Source organism: Oncorhynchus masou, chromosome 21 (assembly GCF_036934945.1).
Source record: "Oncorhynchus masou masou isolate Uvic2021 chromosome 21, UVic_Omas_1.1, whole genome shotgun sequence".
NCBI classification, from domain to species: Eukaryota; Metazoa; Chordata; class Actinopteri; order Salmoniformes; family Salmonidae; genus Oncorhynchus; species Oncorhynchus masou.
In genome coordinates, this window is record NC_088232.1 from 6,878,546 (window position 1) to 6,898,935 (window position 20,390).

Genomic DNA, 20,390 nt, shown 5'->3' on the forward strand with positions numbered 1-20,390 from the left:
TGCCAAGGAGACTAAGTCGAATTTTAATTCTAAATGATAAACAAGCAAATACAAAATCAATACATGAAAGGATAACATGATTTCTCATTTATTAACAGATTTGCTCACCTACAGTGGAGCAAAAAAGTATTTAGTCAGGCACCAATTGTGCAAGTTCTCCCACTTAAAAGATGAGAGGCCTGTAATTTTCACCATAGGTACACTTCAACTATGACAGACAAAATGAGAAGAAAAATCCAGAAAATCACATTGTAGGATTTTTAATAAATTTATTTGCAAATTATGGTGGAAAATAAGTATTTGGTCAATAACAAAAGTTTATCTCAATACTTTGTTATATACCCTTTGTTGGCAATGACAGAGTTCAAACGTTTCCTGTAATTCTTCACAAGGTTTTCACACACTGTTGCTGGTATTTTGGCCCATTCATCCATGCAGATCTCCTCTAGAGCAATGATGTTTTGGGGCTGTTGCTGGGCAACACGGACTTTCAACTCCCTCCAAAGATTTTGTTATGGGATTGAGATTTGGAGACTGGCTAGGCCACTCCAGGACCTTGAAATGCTTCTTACAAAGCCTCTCCTTCGTTGCCCGGGCGGTGTGTTTGGGATCATTGTCATGCTGAAAGACCCAGCCACGTTTCATCTTCAATGCCCTTGCTGATGGAAGGAGGTTTTCACTCAAAATATCACAATACATAGCCCTATTCATTCTTTCCTTTACACGGATCAGTCGTCCTGGTCCCTTTTCAGAAAAACATCCCCAAAGCATGATGTTTCCACCCCCATGTTTCTAAGTAGGTATGGTGTTCTTTGGATGCAACTCAGCATTCTTTGTCTTCCAAACACGACGAGTTGAGTTTTTACCAAAAAGTTCTATTTTGGTTTCATCTGACCATATGATATTCTCCCAATCTTCTTCTGGATCATCCAAATGCTCTCTAGCAAACTTCAGACGGGCCTGGACGTGTACTGGCTTAAGCAGGGGGACACGTCTGGCACTGCAGGATTTGAGTCCCTGGCGGCGTAGTGTGTTACTGATGGTAGGCTTTGTTACTTTGGTCCCAGCTCTCTGCAGGTCATTCACTAGGTCACCCCGTGTGGTTCTTGGATTTTTGCTCACCGTTCTTGTGATCATTTTGACCCTACGGGGTGAGATCTTGCGTGGAGCCCCAGATCGAGGGAGATTATCAGTGGTCTTGTATGTCTTCCATTTCCTAATAATTGCTCCCACAGTTGATTTCTTCAAACCAAGCTGCTTACCTATTGCAGATTCAGTCTTCCCAGCCTGGTGCAGGTCTACAATTTTGTTTCTGGTGTCCTTTGACAGCTCTTTGGTCTTGGCCATAGTGGAGTTTGGAGTGTGACTGTTTGAGGTTGTGGACAGGTGTCTTCTTTACTGATAACAAGTTCAAACAGGTGCCATTAATACAGGTAACGAGTGGAGGACAGAGGAGCCTCTTAAAGAAGAAGTTACAGGTCTGTGAGAGCCAGAAATCTTGCTTGTTTGTAGGTGACCAAATACTTATTTTCCACCATAATTTGCAAATAAATTCATAAAAAAATCCTACAATGTGATTTTCTGGATTTTTTTTCTAATTTTGTCTGTCATAGTTGAAGTGTACCTATGATGAAAATTACAGGCCTCTCATCTTTTTAAGTGGGAGAACTTGCACAATTGGTGGCTGATTAAATACTTTTTTTGCCCCACTGTATTTCTTTGTACAAAACAAACTATTGTTCAATCCTGGTACACTACTGCCACACTACTACACTACTGCCACACTACTACACTACTATGATTTCTCCCCATTGTGGACACTTCTATGTTTGATAAGGTTACTCTGGAAGGAGAAGCTCTTGTAACACAGCTTGCACATAAATGGCCTCTCCTTGGTGTGAACAGTCTGGTGCTGCTTCACATAGTTTGCATGAGCGAAGCGCTTCCCACATGTGGGGCAGGCGTACGGCTTGTCTGCGTCCGTCTTAATGCTCGGCCTCCCACGTTGTGACCCAATGACACCAGATGAGGTGGAAACCGGAGCCAATTTGGAGCTACCTCCTTGACCTCTAGCCATTGTTTGGGTGTTGTTGTGTGCTGTGTTATAGGCTAGGAACCTCTCATGGTGACCGCTCATCCTGCCCCTGTCTGCATTCGTGGGGTTACCACGAGGCAGCTGAGGAAGGCTTGACCCAGGTCCAGGCCTTCTATGAACCCAGTCACCAGGCATTAGACGAGAACCTGAAGGAGACAGACTTCCTGATCGACTACTGCCAGGGGGGTCTACCACCACTCTCGGTGAAAGCTGAAGCCCAGTGTGACCTGCTCTGTTCATCATGGATACCGTGGTGTTTGTATCATAGATCCTCCTGTTCCTATCTCTATCAGCCCCAGGCCCTACTCCATCCCTGCACTGAGACTGTGAAGACAAGGGTCTGGGCTGCAGACTGGATCCCTGACTGGAGCCTCTGTCTCTCTGATGACCACCAGGACTGAGGTTGTTCAGTCCACCTGTCCACTGGTTGTGTTCTGTGTGGTGGTGGAGTCTCTTAACCTCACGTTTGGGTCCTGGTTCCGACTCAGAAAGGAAGAGTGAAGGCTCCTGGTCCAGGATCCTGATCCGGAGCCAGGGTTTGTGATCAGCCTCTTCAGAGGTCCACTCTCTCCCACCAGTAACACTGGATATCAGCAGGTCTTCTTCGACTGCAGACTGCAAAAAAAGATTGTGCAGAAAAGCGTAAAGGTTTATATAATAAACTCTGCTGTACACACAGAAACATTACATGATATTATAAACTGTTAACCACAGTCAAGCCCATCTCTAATACTGTGATATAAGTACCTAACAATATGGAGCCATTGGAGTTTATTATTAAAACAATTGCATATGTGTTGATTTAAGAATGAAGTATGTTTTGGTTCGACTGAGATAAGGGAAACTCAGTCCCTAAAAATACAAATAAAATATTAAGTCAGCAGTGTCAATTTTGTCCATAGCCATATGCTCACATAACTTTGAAGTAAAGTACTTTTATCGCACAAAACGATACGTGACAAGTAAAATATACACTGCTCAAAAAAATAAAGGGAACACTAAAATAACACATCCTAGATCTGAATGAATGAAATATTCTTATTAAATACTTTTTTCTTTACATAGGTGAATGTCTTGACAACAGAATCACACAGATTATCAATGGAAATCAAATGTATCAACCTATGGAGGTCTGGATTTGGAGTCACACTCAAAATGAAAGTGGAAAACCACAATACAGGCTGATCCAACTTTGATGTAATGTCCTTAAAACAAGTCAAAATGAGGCTCAGTAGTGTGTGCGGCCTCCACGTGCCTGTATGACCTCCCTACAACGCCTGGGCATGCTCCTGATGAGGTGGCGGATGGTCTCCTGAGGGATCTCCCCCCAGACCTGGACTAAAGCATCAGCCAACTCCTGGACAGTCTGTGGTGCAACGTGGTGTTGGTGGATGGAGCGAGACATGATGTCCCAGATGTGCTCAATTGGATTCAGGTCTGGGGAACGGGCGGACCAGTCCATAGCATCAATGCCTTCCTCTTGCAGGAACTGCTAACACACTCCAGCCACATGAGGTCTAGCATTGTCTTACATTAGGAGGAACCCAGGGCCAACCGCACCAGCATATGGTCTCACAAGGGGTCTGAGGATCTCATCTCGGTACCTAATGGCAGTCAGGCTACCTCTGGCGAGCACATGGAGGGCTGTGCGGCCCCCCCACACCATGACTGACCCACCGCCAAACCGGTCATGCTGGAGGATGTTGCAGGCAGCAGAACGTTCTCCACGGCGTCTCCAGACTCTGTCACATGTGCTCAGTGTGAATGAACCTGCTTTCATCTGTGAAGAGCACAGGGCGCCAGTGGCGAATTTGCCAATCTTGGTGTTCTCTGGCAAATGCCAAACGTCCTGCACGGTGTTGGGCTGTAAGCACAACCCCCACCTGTGGACGTAGGACCCTCATACCACCCTCGTGGAGTCTGTTTCTGACCGTTTGAGCAGACACATGCACATTTGTGGCCTGCTGGAGGTCATTTTGCAGGGCTCTGGCAGTGCTCCTCCTTGCACAAAGGCGGAGGTAGCGGTCCTGCTGCTGGGTTGTTGCCCTCCTACGGCCTCCTCCACTTCTCCTGATGTACTGGCCTGTCTCCTGGTAGCGCCTCAATGCTCTGGACACTACGCTGACAGACACAGCAAACCTTCCTGCCACAGCTAACATTGATGTCCCATCCTGGATGAGCTGCACTACCTGAGCCACTTGTGTGGGTTGTAGACTCCGTCTCATGCTACCACTAGAGTGAAAGCACCGCCAACATTCAAAAGTGACCAAAACATCAGCCAGGAAGCATAGGAACTGTTGGTGTCTGTGGTCACCACCTGCAGAACCACTCCTTTATTGGGGGTGTCTTGCTAATTGCCTATAATTTCCACCTGTTGTCTATTCCATTTGCACAACAGCATGTGAAATTTCACAGAAGTGTGATTGACTTGGAGTTACATTGTGTCGTTTAAGTGTTCCCTTTATTTTTTAGAGCAGTTTATTTTCTCACTATGTTAATGTGACCAGGTAGAAGTTTGGTAAACAGAATGGCAGACTCTCTTACTTGGTCAACACTGTCCACGCTTTGCTAACAGCGGGTTATGCGTGCAGTTAGACAAGAGCTACAACCGAGAGACGGGGATATAGTGTTTGTGTGAGAACCTGCGTTGCTGTGTTGAAGAACTGTTTTGGACATTACATTGACTATTGTAATGTAAATTAAATAAATGGCATGCGCCATTTCTCTCAAAAGGGAAGACTGATAGCAAGTGTGTGTAACCAGCCCTTTTGAGTCCTTCCGTGTGGGTTACAGATAAGAAACGGTATGTTACTTCTGCTGATTGTATTGATTTTTGTAAAAGCTCACTGGTAGGGATTGTTAACCGTTTGTCTGCCGACAGTGCCTCTGAACAGTGTCGACAGTCAATTATATTTTGTATTCACACAGCAAAGACCTTGATGTCGTCTGCCACTCAGCCTTGTTACAATTCTCCAAATCAGAACGTGGCAGTAGCATTGCTTGGTAACGGATGTCCCGTCTGTGTTAAGTTATGGTCTAGATTCCAATGTTTGCTAACTAGCTGTGCCAATGTTGATGTTTGTTGTAGAAAGCCCTTGTTGATACTTGCCAGACGGCCACAACTAGATAACTACCTCGTAAGATAACGTTTTAATTTACTCTCCATAATCCAATACTACCAGTACCAGCCCATGGCCAAATGTTTAAATATCTAGTTAACGTTAGCATATTCGCAAGCTAGCACAACATGGCTAGCTAAGGACACTGCACTAACATAGGCCGCTGTTTCATGGAAACTAATCCATTGTGATTGAATTATGTCAATACTTGCTACATCACGCAAAGCTGCCACAACTGTCAGTGAGAGTGTCCATGGATTGAGTCTTTGAATGAAGAGATTGAGATACAACTGTCTTGTTTGAGTGTTTTTCTGCAGCGAACTGATAAGACGAGCGACCCAGGGATGCGTGTGCTTTGGGGGACCTTAAACAGAATGTGACTGGCAGAACGGGCGTTGTATGCGGAGAATGAGACCTGCAGTAGATATCTCAGATAGGGGGGAGTGAGGCCTAAGAGGGTTTTATAAATAAGCATAAACCACATTGCGTCTGTGCACTTAGCCAGCAATCATCCTATAGCTTACATTGCATATAAAGTCTGGCTCATGACATTTAACCATGGATGTACAGAGAATGTGCCATATTTTCTTCCCCCTTTTGTTGTCACACATTTTAGCTGCCCCAGTTCGTGCTCTCTGATTGGCTCAAAGTCAAGTTGTTGGCCAATGACGAGCATCACAATTTTACAAGTAGAAACCGCAGGTTTGTCGCTAACGGGTCGACATACAGCAGGTAACGCTTTTGTTCTAGCAAGAGGAGGAACGGCCTCCCACTGTGATAAGTACCTATCGGAAGTGTTCTCAGTGCGTTTCTTGCTTAACCAATTGCATTTCCATCTTTAAATCATGCATTGTAGCCATGCTGTATTTCTTACATTGTGATCTGTTTTTGGTTTCAGATTTGGCCTTTGTCAGTTTCTTATACCTGAATAACTAACTATATGAGCTATAATAGCGAATAGAACTCTATATGAATGAAGCATTTTACCTAAATCATGTGAACCTGATTTGCTCTTCTGTCATAATAAACTATTTTTATAAGAAGGGAAACTAGTCTGTGCCTCTAAACGAGGGACAAACTGAGTACATTCTTGATATGACGTAAACTTTTCTGTACCTTTGCTTTAATAAAATACCATTTAGAATCCCTTAGAAAAGATTTAACATTGTACACATCTTTATGTCATCTTTACTTTATGTCAAGTAAAAATGACACTTAATAAGTGAAGCATTCTTACAGACACAATCACACCAACTCTACCTCATCATACACATTCTTTCCTCAGTTCACCTCATCCAATTCCCTATACATCCACAAGCAACAGAATTAACTACAAAGTAACTAGTACTACATTACTATACATGGGCCGTGTGCATTTTCTGCTGGTGTATCCTGAGGTAGCTCCTCTCTGAGCACCTCTTCCCGCAGTGTGAACAGCCCCTCTCCCGTGTGGACCTTCGTGTGCTTCTTCAGCTGGTGCTGGCAGGAGAACCTCTTCGCACACTGGGGTGCAGCTGTAGGATTTCTCCCCTGCCACATCAGGACGAGTGTGAAACACTGGACGCTGAAAGGTTTAGCCCCCATGTGCATCCCCTGGTGGATCTCCACCTGTTTGGGGAAACCGAAGGCTTTCCCACAGAATGAACACGCTTCTCTTTGCCACCGGATCTACTGATAGCGTCACTACTACTGTCATTTGTCAATGGGCTTGTGTAGCCATTTAGTGTTGAGGCACTGGCATTGTCTGAGGTCTGGTTTAACAGGAGAGTGTGAGGAGGACGAAGGCCAGGGAGTGTCTGTGTTGTCACAGGATCCATGTTCCAGTTGATAAATCCTATAGAAGGCAGGCTGAAGGCAGCCTGTTAGGGGGTTAACCTGAGGCCCAATCTGTCTCTCTGAATCACAACTATAGGAGCAGGACGGAGCATCGCGAGCAGAGTCCGTATCTGTTCTCTCCTGACGCATACGGACACCTCCCCGACCCTGCAGACCAAATCTACCCCTTGTCCTGGTCACAGCCAGTCTGTTGTCATGGAGTCTAAGATCGGTTGTTGTTTTGTGTTTGACTGTCTGTTTCTGGTTGTGGTAAACAGTGTTGTTCCCCAGCCCAGTGTTGAGGACACTGTCCCATCCACTGACCTCCACTATGTCGCCTCTGGTCCTGACCTGCTGACCAGTGACATCGTCCCCTGGGCTCTTGGCTGCACCGGTCTGGGAATCCAAGCTGGCCGCCCAGTCTCCTCCACTAGCCTCCAACCAACCACCTGCAGGAAAAGGTTAGAAAATACACTTTACAAACATGACAGGGAAAACTCACTTTATTTTGGTCAATTAACTGGTCAAGTTCAGACATTATAATGTGTGTTTTTGTATGTAAAAATACGTTATATTGATTTAATTTTATGAATGAGGAGAGCCAGGCGCATCACTATTCCTTTTGAAAATCTATTACTGTATGTAGACTATATACATTGTTTTATATCAGTTTTTTAAATTGAACCTTTATTTAACTAGGCAAGTTAGTTAAAAACAAATTCTTATTTACAATGACTGCCTAGTGGGTTAACTGCCTTGTTCAGGGGTAGAACGACAGATTATTACCTTGTCAGCTCAGGGATTTGATCCACCACTTTCGGTTACTGGCCCAACGCTCTAACCACTAGGCTACCTGCCGCCCAGATAGTTTGAAGGTCCCTCCAGCACTGATGAGGGATGAGCCTTGCATAGAAGCGATGCCACCTGTCGGAAAGCAATGTGCTATATGTATTTCTCCCTTACCTTGCTCCCCCATATTTAGTCCACTCAGCAGGTTAATGCTCTCTGGTCCATCCTCTATTGTCTCCTCTTTGACTAGCAGCAGATCAAGCTTCCCATCCTCCATGTCTACTGACTGTAAGAGATACAGAATGAGAGGATGTTGGATCAAGAAATCAGATATGAGCATCCTGCTTTGGAGCATCTTCTGATTGGGCAATGAGGGATTGATATGAGTACTATGCAACATGTAAGTTAATTTGATACGATGCAAACGTATTAATTGATTTGATTAATTTACTCTTAAATGGTTTGATAATTCAAAGGCATAGTCGCACATTTAACACAGAATTCATAAAGACCCGGCCCCGTACCCACAAAGAGTGCTGATCTAGGATCTTTCCATATAGTCTTATTCAATATGATCTACAAGCCAAAACTGATCCTAGACCAGTCCTCCTACACTAAGAGTCTTTGTGGATTCGGGCCCTGACCTAATACAATTCAGACAGTAGTTTACAGTGGGCTCACCTCAGGAAGACTGTGTGTGGTCCTGTGCTGCTCAGCTGGTTCTTCTGTGGGTTCAGGTGGAGGTGTAGTCTGGTTGTCCTCCATGACCATGGTCCCCTCAGTGTTCCCCAGACCCTCCTCACACCCCTCCTCCTTCACCAGCAGCACCTCTGGTCCCTCCTCCTCCTGGAAGAGACAGGTGATACAGATTACACAGACATACACTCCCTCAGGTACGTACACACAGATAAACACACTTTCAACATGGAGTGTTTATCCCTCCCCACTACGTTTGAGTCCTTATACTGTAGTTAGTGACTTCATTGTTCTTAAACCCATAATGGTGGACATAAATATGATGTGGGCAAAAATAAGTCAGCTATGATAAGTTAAAAGTCTTCAGACAAATCTGACGAAACTATTTTGACGTGTACAGTAGGTGTTTGTTAGTGTGTTGGTATGTGTAGCTATATTTAGTGTATATTGGTTATAAAGCCCTATCAGTGTATGCAGAATAGGGTGAGATCAGATGTGATGTATACTAAAGAATCTCAAGGAAAGTCTTGGAATTAAAAGTCCCATTTTGTGTTTATTAAACAAACAGGTTTTAAATACACCATATGAAAACCACAAATACGCATTTGAACAAAAAAATCTGCATGAAGTTGATGAACTGCATTCTTTTTCTCATTAAAGGTTTTCTGGGATAAAAAGTAGTTGAATGGAAGTAATGAAATAGGCATTTGTGAACATCATATAGCCTACACAGTACAAACACAATATGTAACATACTTTTTATGCTATACTGTTTGTCATTTTACCTTTACATGTTTATGTCATTTAGCAGACACTCTTATCCAGAGCGACTTACAGGAGAAATTAGAAATTGATCAAGGGCAGAGACAGATTTCACACCTAGTCTACTCAGGGAATCGAACCAGCCACCTTTCGGTTACTGGCCCAAAGCGTTTAACCGCCAGGCTACCTGCTGCCCTCTAAATATGACTTATATATTCCACAATGTTTGGGCCTTGCATTTCAACACACTTAGTTGTTGTGGAAATTGACCCACTACTGCGGTTTACTTTGTACATCTACAGTGCCTTCGGAAAGTATTCAGACCCCTTGATCTTTTCCACATTTTGTTAAGTCTCAGCCTTATTCTAAAATGGATTAAATAAATACAAATTCTCAGCAATCTACACATAATACCCCCTAATGACAATGTTATTAAATAATACCTTATTTACATCAGTATTCAGACTATTTGCTATGAGACTCAAAATTAAGCTCAGGTGCATCCTGTTTCCATGGATCATCTTTGAGATTGCTTGATTGGAGTCCACCTGTAGTAAATGCAATTGATTGGACATGATTTGGAAAGGCACAGACCTGTCTATATAAAGTTCCACAGTTGACAGTGCATATCAGAACAAAAAACAAGCAATAGAGCTCCAAGACAGGCACAGATCTGGGGAAGAGTACCAAAAAATGTATACAGCATTGAAGGTCCCCAAGAACACATGGGCCTCCATCATTATTAAATGGAAGAAGTTTGGAACCATCAAGACTCTTCCTAGACCTGGATGCCCGGCCAAACTGAACAATCGGTGAGGGAGGGCCTTGTTCAGGGAGGTGACCAAGAACCCGATGGTCACTCTGACAGAGCTCCAGAGTTCCTCTGTGGAGATGGTTGTCCATCTGGAAGGTTCTCCCATCTCTGCAGCACTCCACCAATCAGGCCTTTATGATAGAGTGGCCAGACGGAAGCCACTCCTTAGTAAAAGGCACATGACAGCCTGCTTGGAGTTTGCCAAAAGGCACCTAAAGACTTTCAGACCATGAGAAACAAAGATTCTCTGGTTTGATGAAACCAAGATTCAACTCTTTGGCCTGAATGCCAAGTGTCATGTCTGGAGGAGACTTGGCACCATCCCTACGGTGAAGCATGGTGGTGGCAGCATCATATTGTGTTGTTCTTTTTTCAGCGACTGGGAGACTAGTCAGGATCAAGGCAAAGAGGAATGGAGCAAAGTACAGAGAGGTTCTTGATGAAAACCTGCTCCAGAGTGGAAGGTTCACCTTCCAACAGTACAAGTCTCTGAATGTCTGAGTGGCCCAGCCAGAGCCTGGACTTGAACCCGATCGAACATCTCTGTAGAGAACTGAAAATAGCTGTGCAGCAACACTACCCATCCAACCTGACAGAGCTTGAGGGGATCTGCAGAGAAGAATGGGAGAACTCCCAAAATACAGGTGTGGCAAGCTTGTAGGGTCATACGCAAGAAGACTTGACACTGCAATTGCTGCCAAAGGTGCTTGGGTCTGAATACTTATGTAAATGTAAATGTCATTTTTGTTTTTATTTTTAATAAATTAGCAAAAATGTCTAAACCTGTTTTTGCTTTGTCATTATGGGGTATTGTGTGTAGATTGATGAGGGGAGAAAAAACAATTTAATCAATTTCAGAATAAGGCTGTAACCTAAAAAAAATGTGGAAAAAGTCAAGGGGTCTGAATACTTTCCGAAGGTACTGTACATCATCTTGCCGAGTCTACCTTTAATACAGGGTTTGATCTAAACGTCAGAAGCTATCGAGTGGAATGATTACTTTCTATGTTATAGAGTGGAATGGTTTTTCTGCAGGTGTATCTTGAGGTAGCTCCTCTCTGAAAACCTTTTCCCGCAGTGCGTACAGGCAAATGGCCTCTCTCCCGTGTGGATCTTCAGGTGCATCTTCAGATGGTCCTGGCGGGAGAACCTCTTCTCACACTGGGAACAGTTGTAGGGTTTCTCCCCTGTGTGGACCCTCTGGTGCCTCTTCAGGGTGCCAGCTTCGGTGAAGCGCATGTGACACTGGGTACAGCTGAACCGTTTCTCTTTACTATTGCCTGATGTGGCTCCCCCTCCCTGAGCCTGGGCTCTATCCCTGTCATTTGAGTTCAAAACCTGATGGAAAAGGACGTGGCTGTGTAAATCGGAAGGGCCCATCGATGTGGACACTGGGTCGTGATCCCTGAACAAGTGTAAAGGAGAGTGGGTCGTGACATTTGGATTTGTCTCTAAGCTTTCCCTGTAATCTAAGAAATCTCTGCCCTGTGAGTGTCCATCTCCTAGGTTACTATCTGCATTCCATGTGGGAGGAACATCACCCTCCAATTTCATAGTCACTTCATCTACGACTAGACCCTCCCCTTTCTTATCAAGGCACCCTTCAGAGTATACACTACTACTGTAACGGTTCCAGTCCCCTCTAGACAGATCAGTCTGTATCTCTAAACCCAAGGGCATGTTGCCAGGGTCTAGCTCTGTAGAGTATGAACACGACGGATCATCACTGCCAGTGTCTAAAGATTCACCAAGCCCACTTGAATGAACCATCCTCTGGCTTTGGTGAAATACAGGTAAATAGTCTGAGCTGGGGGCAGGAGGAACGCCCAGTCTCCGCGCCCCCAGTCTCTCTGGTTCTGATCTGTGGTCAGATCCTGTGTGTAAGAGCCTGTGTGTTACAGTTAAAGTCTTGGTGTCTGTCGCTGACTTGAGAACGGCGTTCTGCGTTCCACTGACCTCCGTGATGCTGTGTCGGGTCCTGGGCTGTGCTGGGGCGGTGGTGGAGTTCTCCGTGGGTACAGGGGGCGCTCCAGACCCTCCAGTCTGGTTGTCTCTGCTGTGCCGTGGGTCCTTCTCTCCTTCAGTCTTCTCCTGCTTGACTCCAGAACCTGCAGCCTCTGCAGCTGCAGACTGACAAGAAAAAGGAGGTTATTATCGGTACAACGGTTGAATTGGATAAGAATGTCGTAAGTACGTCTCACAAACTCGCATATGGCAGATAAATGAGGACGTACATGTAAGCAAGTGAATAGCTGGGGACACATTTGATATACAAAGTAACTGTCATTTTTAATGCAACACTATTCCACTGACCTCTATCACGATAATGTGCTGGGTTGAGGTTCCACTCCCCTCATCAACAGTGATTGGTTGGTCATCTCTCCATGTGCTGTGTCCTGCTGGCTTCACAAAGCTCCTGTGGCCTTCAGTGAGATGTCCTTCACCTGAGAGAGTGATTGGGGGAAAATAGGTGGTTAGGTTAGCTACTATCTGCTCCAAGGTATAGACCCCTTTCTGTGTTTGCAATTTGGTTGCAGAACTCGCGGGAGTTAGACGAAAGTCCATACCTTTTAATTTTGGGGAGATTTCTATTCTTCAATAGCTCTTCAACAAAGTGTGCCAAGCCTGCCCCAAAAAGTGGATTTTTCTCCATCCTCCCAATATTCATGACACACTTCCTTTAGGAGCTAGTCTGGGTACCAGTCTTCGTAGCTAACATTCCACTCCTGTCATTTTCCAAAGCTTTTGGGCAATCTCAGCATTTATTATGCAGCCGGACAGCGGCTGTCTGTCCTCCACCGAGCAAAACTATTGTACCACACGGAGGGAGCTACTGGCAGTAGTGGAGTTCACTACACACTTTCGTCAATTCCTGCTCGGAAGACCCTTCATCGTGCGAACCGACCACAGCAGTCTTCGGTGGCTCATAAGGATGAAGGAACCAAATCAAATCAAATCAGAAGGTCGACTGGCGAGGTGGCTCGAGAAGCTTGGGGAGTATAACTTCAAGGTCATACATCCAGGATGCCACCGCAAATGCTGACGTCCTGTCCAGGAGGCCCTGCTGCCAGACTTTCCCCTGCACTTACAGGACCCTACCCAGAACAATGACCATTTCAGGTACCAGGAAGTGCAGTCTGACCACGGCCCCAGTATAGCCAATTTACGCTGTGGAAGATACTTCTGTGGAGCGCCACTCAGTGGGAGTAGGATAAGACCCCAGCCTACACTCCCTGGAGATTCTGGAGCTGCCTTCGATGTGGAGTATGGTCATCGGGACAGTGAAGATGAAACGTTGCGCAAGTCGTGCATATCCACTGGCCTCACGCTCTTCCAACCTCTCTCTATTCCTCTTATAGCTCCTGAACTAGTTGCCTATCACAAATGTGTCCCAGAGGTAGATGTATAGTTTGGTCACTTATTGAGCAACTCAACAATATATCTTTCTATATATCTATGTTAAGGGATTTATCAACAATGACTAAATTATGTATACATTTCAATCAGAACTATACTAAACAGAATACTATTACGTTACTGCATGGATGTATGAATCTTATAATCATAGTACTGAATATAATGTGTGTAATTATAATCAAGAATTAGAACAAAGACGGTCTGTTCCTTGTTAGCAACGAATGGAGCTATCGTCAGACTGGCTGGAATGCTGAGTTCCTTACTGTCACACCCTGACCATAGTTTGCTTTGTATGTTTATATGTTTTGTTTGGTCAGGGTGTGATCTGAGTGGGCATTCTATGTTGTGTGTCATGTTTGTCTGTTTCTGTGTTTGGCCTGATATGGTTCTCAATCAGAGGCAGGTGTTAGTCATTGTCTCTGATTGGGAACCATATTTAGGTAGCCTGTTTGGTGTTGGGTTTTGTGGGTGATTGTCCTTATTCTGTCTGTGTTACTTAGCACCAGTATTAGGCTGTTTCGGTTTTTGTGTATCGTTTATTTTGTATTTGATTCGTGTTTACTTCATTTTCATTAAACATGGATCGCAATAGCCACGCCGCATTTTGGTCTGACTCTCCTTTGCCTACAGAAAATCGTGACACTTACGAGACATCCTGTCTTTACACAGGAAGGGGAGAGACCTTGGGCTGGTAGTAAATGATCTAACAGGTGGTGGACGATGTGGGAAGGCTTGTGAACTATACTGCCATTGTATCAGAGTGGAGGAGGGACAGTTTAAAACCTATGACGTCATTTTTTGTTTATAACCTGTTGTAAACTGTACCATGATCAGTACTCTCGAGAATAAACGCTATTGATTGATTTTGAGACTGGCCTCTGTCCATTTTATGCAAATAAGTATCTTACAAATTCTTAGGAATGGGCAGTGTTTAATTGAATTGGTTGATAATGATATAGGAATCTAATTCCTTTAACAATCTACAATTACCAGTCAACCGTTTGGACACACCTACACATTCCAGGGTTTTTATTTATTGAGACTATTTTCTATATTGTAGAATAATAGTGAAGACAAACTATGAAATAACACACATGTAGTAACCCAAAAAATATGAGATTATTCAAAGTAGCCATCCTTTGTCTTAATATCTTTGCACACTCTTGGCAACTTTTGACTGGTACTGTATATTTGAGGAAAGAAGCACCTTGCTCTTGCTTGCTGGATATAAAATAGGCTACAGCATTCACACAGTGAACTGGCGGGGAGATTTGAATGGCGAGAGCTTCTCTGGTGTGATGTGATCACATTGGCTTGTTATAAAGATGCAACAATGGGGAATCCTCTCTTCTCCTGGCATCCAATGTTTATGTTTACAATAAAATGTGTTACATTAGAATGCCCAATGTTTCTAATGAAATGTATTAAATGAAATACAGAAATCTCATTTACGTAAGTTCACACCCCTGAGTCAATACATATCACCTTTGGCAGTGATTACAGCTGTGAGTGTTTCTGGGTAAGTCTATAAGAGCATTGCACACCTGGATTGTACAATATTTGCATTGGAAAACATCCCTGGTCTTTGTGGTTGAATCTGTGTTTGAAATTCACTGCTCAACTGAGGGACCTTACAATTATCAGTATGTATGGGGTACAGAGATGAGGTAGTCATTCAAAAACCATGTTGAACACTTATTGCGCACAGAGTGAGTCCATGCAACTTATGTGACTTGATAAGAACATTTTTACTCCTGAACTTATTTAGGCTTGCAAAGGGGTTGAATGCTTCTTGAGTCAAGACATTTCAGCTTTTCATTTTTAATTCATTTCAACTAAACAAAATCCTCTTTGACAGTATGGGGTATTGTGTGTGTGGGCCAGTGACACAATATCTATATAATAAATGTTAAATTCAGGCTGTAACAAAACCAAATGTGGAAAAAGTCAAGGGATGTGAATACTTTCTGAAGGCACTACTAGCTGAACAGTGAATGCTATTGAAGAGCTATTGAAGACTGACATCCGAAAAGAATAAATAATAATAATGGGGAGGCAGGGTAGCCTAGTGGTTAGAGCGTTGGACTAGTAACCGGAAGGTTGCGAGTTCAAACCCCCGAGCTGACAAGGTACAAATCTGTCGTTCTGCCCCTGAACAGGCAGTTAAACCACTGTTCCCAGGCCATCATTGAAAATAAGAATTTGTTCTTAACTGACTTGCCTGGTTAAATAAAGGTAAAATTAAAAAATAATAATAATTCAACAACGAAAAAAGGGGTGGACTTTTCTCCATCCTCTGATTCAGAATATAGTCTTTGCTTTGTTTAATCCGAAATCGTATTATCTCATGCTTGGTAGCTATTGACGAGAGAGAACCAAATATACACCGAATACCCAATATAAAACAAATTTGACCTGGTCAGTTTGACAGACTAGAATTGGCAAGGATATAAACTAACACTTAACTTCTTGCAAGACATCCAAGTAATCACATCAGAGGAATTATTGCATACTATCCACACACATGCGCAGAGGGGAACGGGGTAAAATGTACCTCTTGTCATTCCTCTGTATCGGTCGAGGATCTTGACACTTCTGGGACGACTGCCGAGGACGCGCTCTCGCATTGTCCTATCTGCGCGCTCCCGTGCCACCTTCAGTTCCAGTAGCTGTAGTTTCCTTCGCAATCCCCTGTTTTCTTTCTGGCTTTGAGTTATTTCCAAACGACACACTGCATAGTCGTCATCTACGAGTTTACAGATCTCTGCTACGGCTGCATTCGCTAGAACCTCCATAATGGAGGCTATTTGCGTGTGAAAAACCATAACGTTGCCATTACAGTTAGCCATTGTTAGATAACCTTAGCAGCTAGTTAGCGTTACCTAAATAACACATATCAACCAAGTCCTGTCTCTAACGCGAATTAAAGACTGCCTGTGGTAAGTATGTTTTGCTATGAAATTTAATTTGACTTTAAGTTAATAAATGTCGAAATAAGAACTATAAAATCGCTAAGGCGTTCTTGGTCACTGTTCACTTCCGTTTACTTGTTTTTCTTCGTGTGGTTTTACGGCAGACTAGACGTGTTGTTGTGTATTGCCGCCTGACACAGGTCGGAGAGTGAATTGCACATTTCGTTTACAAAAAAGTATTGCATAACCACCCAACAAATACAGTGCCTTCATAAAGTATTCACACCCCTTGACTTTTTCCATAATTTGTGTTTTAATTAATACACCCCCCCCCCCCCCCGGCCTACACACAATACCCCATAATGTCAAAATGGAATTAGGTTTATATATATATATTTTACAAATGAATTAAATTACAAGCTGAAATGTCTGAAGTCAATAAGTATTCAACCTCTTATGGCAAGCCTAAATACATTCAGGAGTTAGAATGTGCATAACAAGTCACAGTTGCATGGACTCACTCTGTGTGCAATCATGTTCAACATGATTTTTGAATAACTACCTCATCTCTGTACCCCATACATATTTAGGCTTGCCATAAAAGGTTGTATACTTATTGTAAGATCCCTCACTTATGTAAGGTCCCTCAGTCGAGCAGTGAATTTCAAACACAAATTCAACCACAAAGACCAGGGATGTTTTCCAATGCCTTGCAACGAAGATAACTTCTAGATTGGGGGGGGGGGGGGGGGGGGGACATTGAATATCCCTTTGAGCATGGGGGAGTTATTAATTACACGTTAAATTGTCACTACAAAAGTCACACCCAGTCACTACAAAAAATACATGCGTCCTTCCTAACTCAGTTGCCAGAGAGGAAGGAAACCACCCAGGGATTTCACCATGAGGCCAATGGTGAGTTAAAACAGTTACTGAGTTCAATGGCTGGAAGAGGAATAACTGAGGATGGATCAACAACATTGTAGTTACTCCACAATACTAACCTAAATGACAGAGTGAAAAGAAGGAAGCCTGTACAGAATACAAATGTTTGGAATAAGGCACCAAAGTAAAACTGCTAACTTTGTCCTGAATACAAAGCGTTATGTTTGGGGCATATCTAACACAACACATCATTGAGTCCCACTCTTCATATTTTCAAGCATGGTGGTGGCTGCATTGTGATATGGATATGCTTGTCATGGGCAAGGACTGGGGATAACAAAAAATTAACTGAATAGAGCTAAGCACAGGCAAAATCCGAGAGGAAAAACCTGGCTGTCTGCTTTCCAACAAACAGCAGGACAATAACCTAAAACAAGGCCAAATATACGCAAGCATAATTTATAATGGAGTTGCTTACCAAGATGACATTGAATGTTCCTGAGTGGCCTAGATAGTTTTACTAAAGTAGGCTTGAACATCTATGGCAAGACTTGAAAATGGCTGTCTAGCAATGATCAACAACCAACTTGATAGAGCTTGAATAATTTAAAAAAGAATGTGCAAATATTGTACAGTCTAGCTGTGTCAAGCTCTTAAAGACATACCCAGAAAGATTCACAGTTGTAATTGCTGCCAAAGGGGATTCTAACATGTATTGACTCGGGTGTGAATTCTTATGTAAATTTGATAGTTATATACACTGCTCAAAAAAATAAAGGGAACACTTAAATAACACAATGTAACTCCAAGTCAATCACACTTCTGTGAAATCAAACTGTCCACTTAGGAAGCAACACTGATTGACAATAAATGTCACATGCTGTTGTGCAAATGGAATAGACAACAGGTGGAAATTATAGGCAATTAGCAAGACACCCCCAATAAAGGAGTGGTTCTGCAGGTGGGGACCACAGACCACTTCTCAGTTCCTATGCTTCCTGGCTGATGTTTTGGTCACTTTTGAATGCTGGCGGTGCTTTCACTCTAGTGGTAGCATGAGACGGAGTCCACAACCCACACAAGTGGCTCAGGTAGTGCAGCTCATCCAAGATGGTACATCAATGCGAGCTGTGGCAAGAAGGTTTGCTGTGTCTGTCAGCGTAGTGTCCAGAGCATGGAGGCGCTACCAGAAGACAGGCCAGTACATCAGGAGACGTGGAGGAGGCCGTAGGAGGGCAACAACCCGGCAGCAGGACCGCTACCTCCGCCTTTGTGCAAGGAGGAGCAGGAGGAGCACTGCCAGAGCCCTGCAAAATGGGGGTTGTGCTTACAGCCCAACACCGTGTAGGACGTTTGGCATTTGCCAGAGAACACCAAGATTGGCAAATTCGCCACTGGCACCCTGTGCTGTTCACAGATGAAAGCAGGTTCACACTGAGCACGTGACAGAGTCTGGAGATGCCGTGGAGAACGTTCTGCTGCCTGCAACATCCTCCAGCATGACCGGTTTGGCGGTGGGTCAGTCATGGTGTGGGGTGGCCTTTCTTTGGGGGGCCGCACAGCCCTCCATGTGCTCGCCAGAGGTAGCCTGACTGCCATTTGGTACCGAGATGAGATCTTCAGACCCCTTGTGAGACCATATGCTGGTGCGGTTGGCCCTGGGTTCCTCCTAATGCAAGACAATGCTAGACCTCATGTGGCTGGAGTGTGTCAGCAGTTCCTGCAAGAGGAAGGCATTGATGCTATGGACTGGCCCGCCCGTTCCCCAGACCTGAATCCAATTGAGCACATCTGGGACATCATGTCTCGCTCCATCCACCAACGCCACGTTGCACCACAGACTGTCCAGGAGTTGGCGGATGCTTTAGTCCAGGTATAGGAGGAGATCCCTCAGGAGACCATCCGCCACCTCATCAGGAGCATGCCCAGGCGTTGTAGGGAGGTCATACAGGCACGTGGAGGCCACACACACTACTGAGCCTCATTTGGACTTGTTTTAAGGACATCCACTTTAATTTTGAGTGTGACTCCAAATCCAGACCTCCATGGGGTTGATAGATTTGATTTTCATTGATAATTTGTGTGATTTTGTTGTCAGCACATTCAACTATGTAAAGAAAAAAGTATTTAATAAGAATATTTCATTCATTCAGATCTAGGATGTGTTATTTTAGTGTTCCCTTGTTTTTTTGAGCAGTGTATTTAATTTAATACATTTGCAAACATTTCTAAAAACGTGTTCACTTTGTCATTATGGGGTATTGTGTGGGTGAGATTTGAGATGTTGTATTAAAAATATTTAATACATTTTGAATTCAGGCTGTATTCAACAAAATGTGGAATAGGTCAAGGGGTATGACTACCTTCTGAAGGCACTGTATGTGCCTTATACCGTGTATATCAAAAAATGTCTGGATGCAATATTCAACACTGAAATCTGTTACTCTCAGGGTTTGATCTAAACATCAGAAGCTATTGAGTAGAATGGTTACTTTCTATGTTAGAGTGGAATGGTTTTTCTGCTGGTGTATCTTGAGGTAGCTCCTCTCTGAGAACCTCTTCCCACAGTGTGTACAGTCTCTCCCGTGTGGATCTTCAGGTGCACATTCAGCTCGTACTCAGTGAGACTGTGTGGTCCTGTGCTGCTCAACTGGTTCCTCTGTAGTTTCGGGAGGAAGTGTAGTTCTGTTGTCATCCATGACCATGGTCCCCTCAGGCTTCCACAGACCCACTTCACACCCCTCCTCCTTCACCAGCAGCACCTCTGGACCTTCCTCCTCCTGGAAGGAAGAGGTGATACACATTACACCGACATACACTCCCTCAGGTACATACACACAGGTAATAAATACACCTTCACCTTGTAAGGGGCCATACTTGTGAACATTGATTATTTCCTGGAACAATTTCCGTATCAGCCTAATAAAAGATCTTAAAGAGCGACTGCCCATGAAATCAACTAATCCCATTAAAAATGGCCTATGTGGCATTGATATGAGTCACAAACATTTATTATAGTGTGAAAATAAGGCAATCAATCTTGTCAAAAATGGAGTTTGGAACCAAGTGCGTCACAACGAGTACAT

General features: G+C 43.8%; 1 protein-coding gene and 1 long non-coding RNA gene across 3 annotated transcripts in view; one reads left to right on the plus strand and one right to left on the minus strand.

The window, feature by feature from the left end:
* Positions 1 to 20,390, minus strand: part of LOC135507641 (zinc finger protein 648-like) — a 21,668-nt gene continuing 1,278 nt past the window's right edge. Inside the window, exons 1-7 of one of the 2 annotated variants that reach the window (XM_064927218.1) lie at positions 16,062 to 16,742; positions 12,404 to 12,534; positions 12,047 to 12,220; positions 8,500 to 8,664; positions 7,993 to 8,104; positions 7,354 to 7,478; positions 1 to 2,710 (exon numbers count right to left, since the gene is read on the minus strand). In XM_064927218.1, the coding sequence (XP_064783290.1) occupies positions 1,796 to 2,710; positions 7,354 to 7,478; positions 7,993 to 8,104; positions 8,500 to 8,664; positions 12,047 to 12,220; positions 12,404 to 12,534; positions 16,062 to 16,356 (1,917 nt within the window). In that variant the 5' untranslated portion in view covers positions 16,357 to 16,742 and the 3' untranslated portion in view covers positions 1 to 1,795. Of the gene's footprint in view, positions 2,711 to 7,353; positions 7,479 to 7,992; positions 8,105 to 8,499; positions 8,665 to 9,047; positions 12,221 to 12,403; positions 12,535 to 16,061; positions 20,085 to 20,390 lie in introns of those variants that run through there. The other variant, XM_064927219.1, reaches the window with a different exon arrangement.
* On the plus strand, positions 4,640 to 14,376 carry LOC135507710 (uncharacterized). The gene is made up of 4 exons (XR_010450699.1): positions 4,640 to 4,898; positions 7,308 to 7,490; positions 8,072 to 8,218; positions 8,556 to 14,376. It is a non-coding gene; the product is annotated as an uncharacterized LOC135507710 (long non-coding RNA).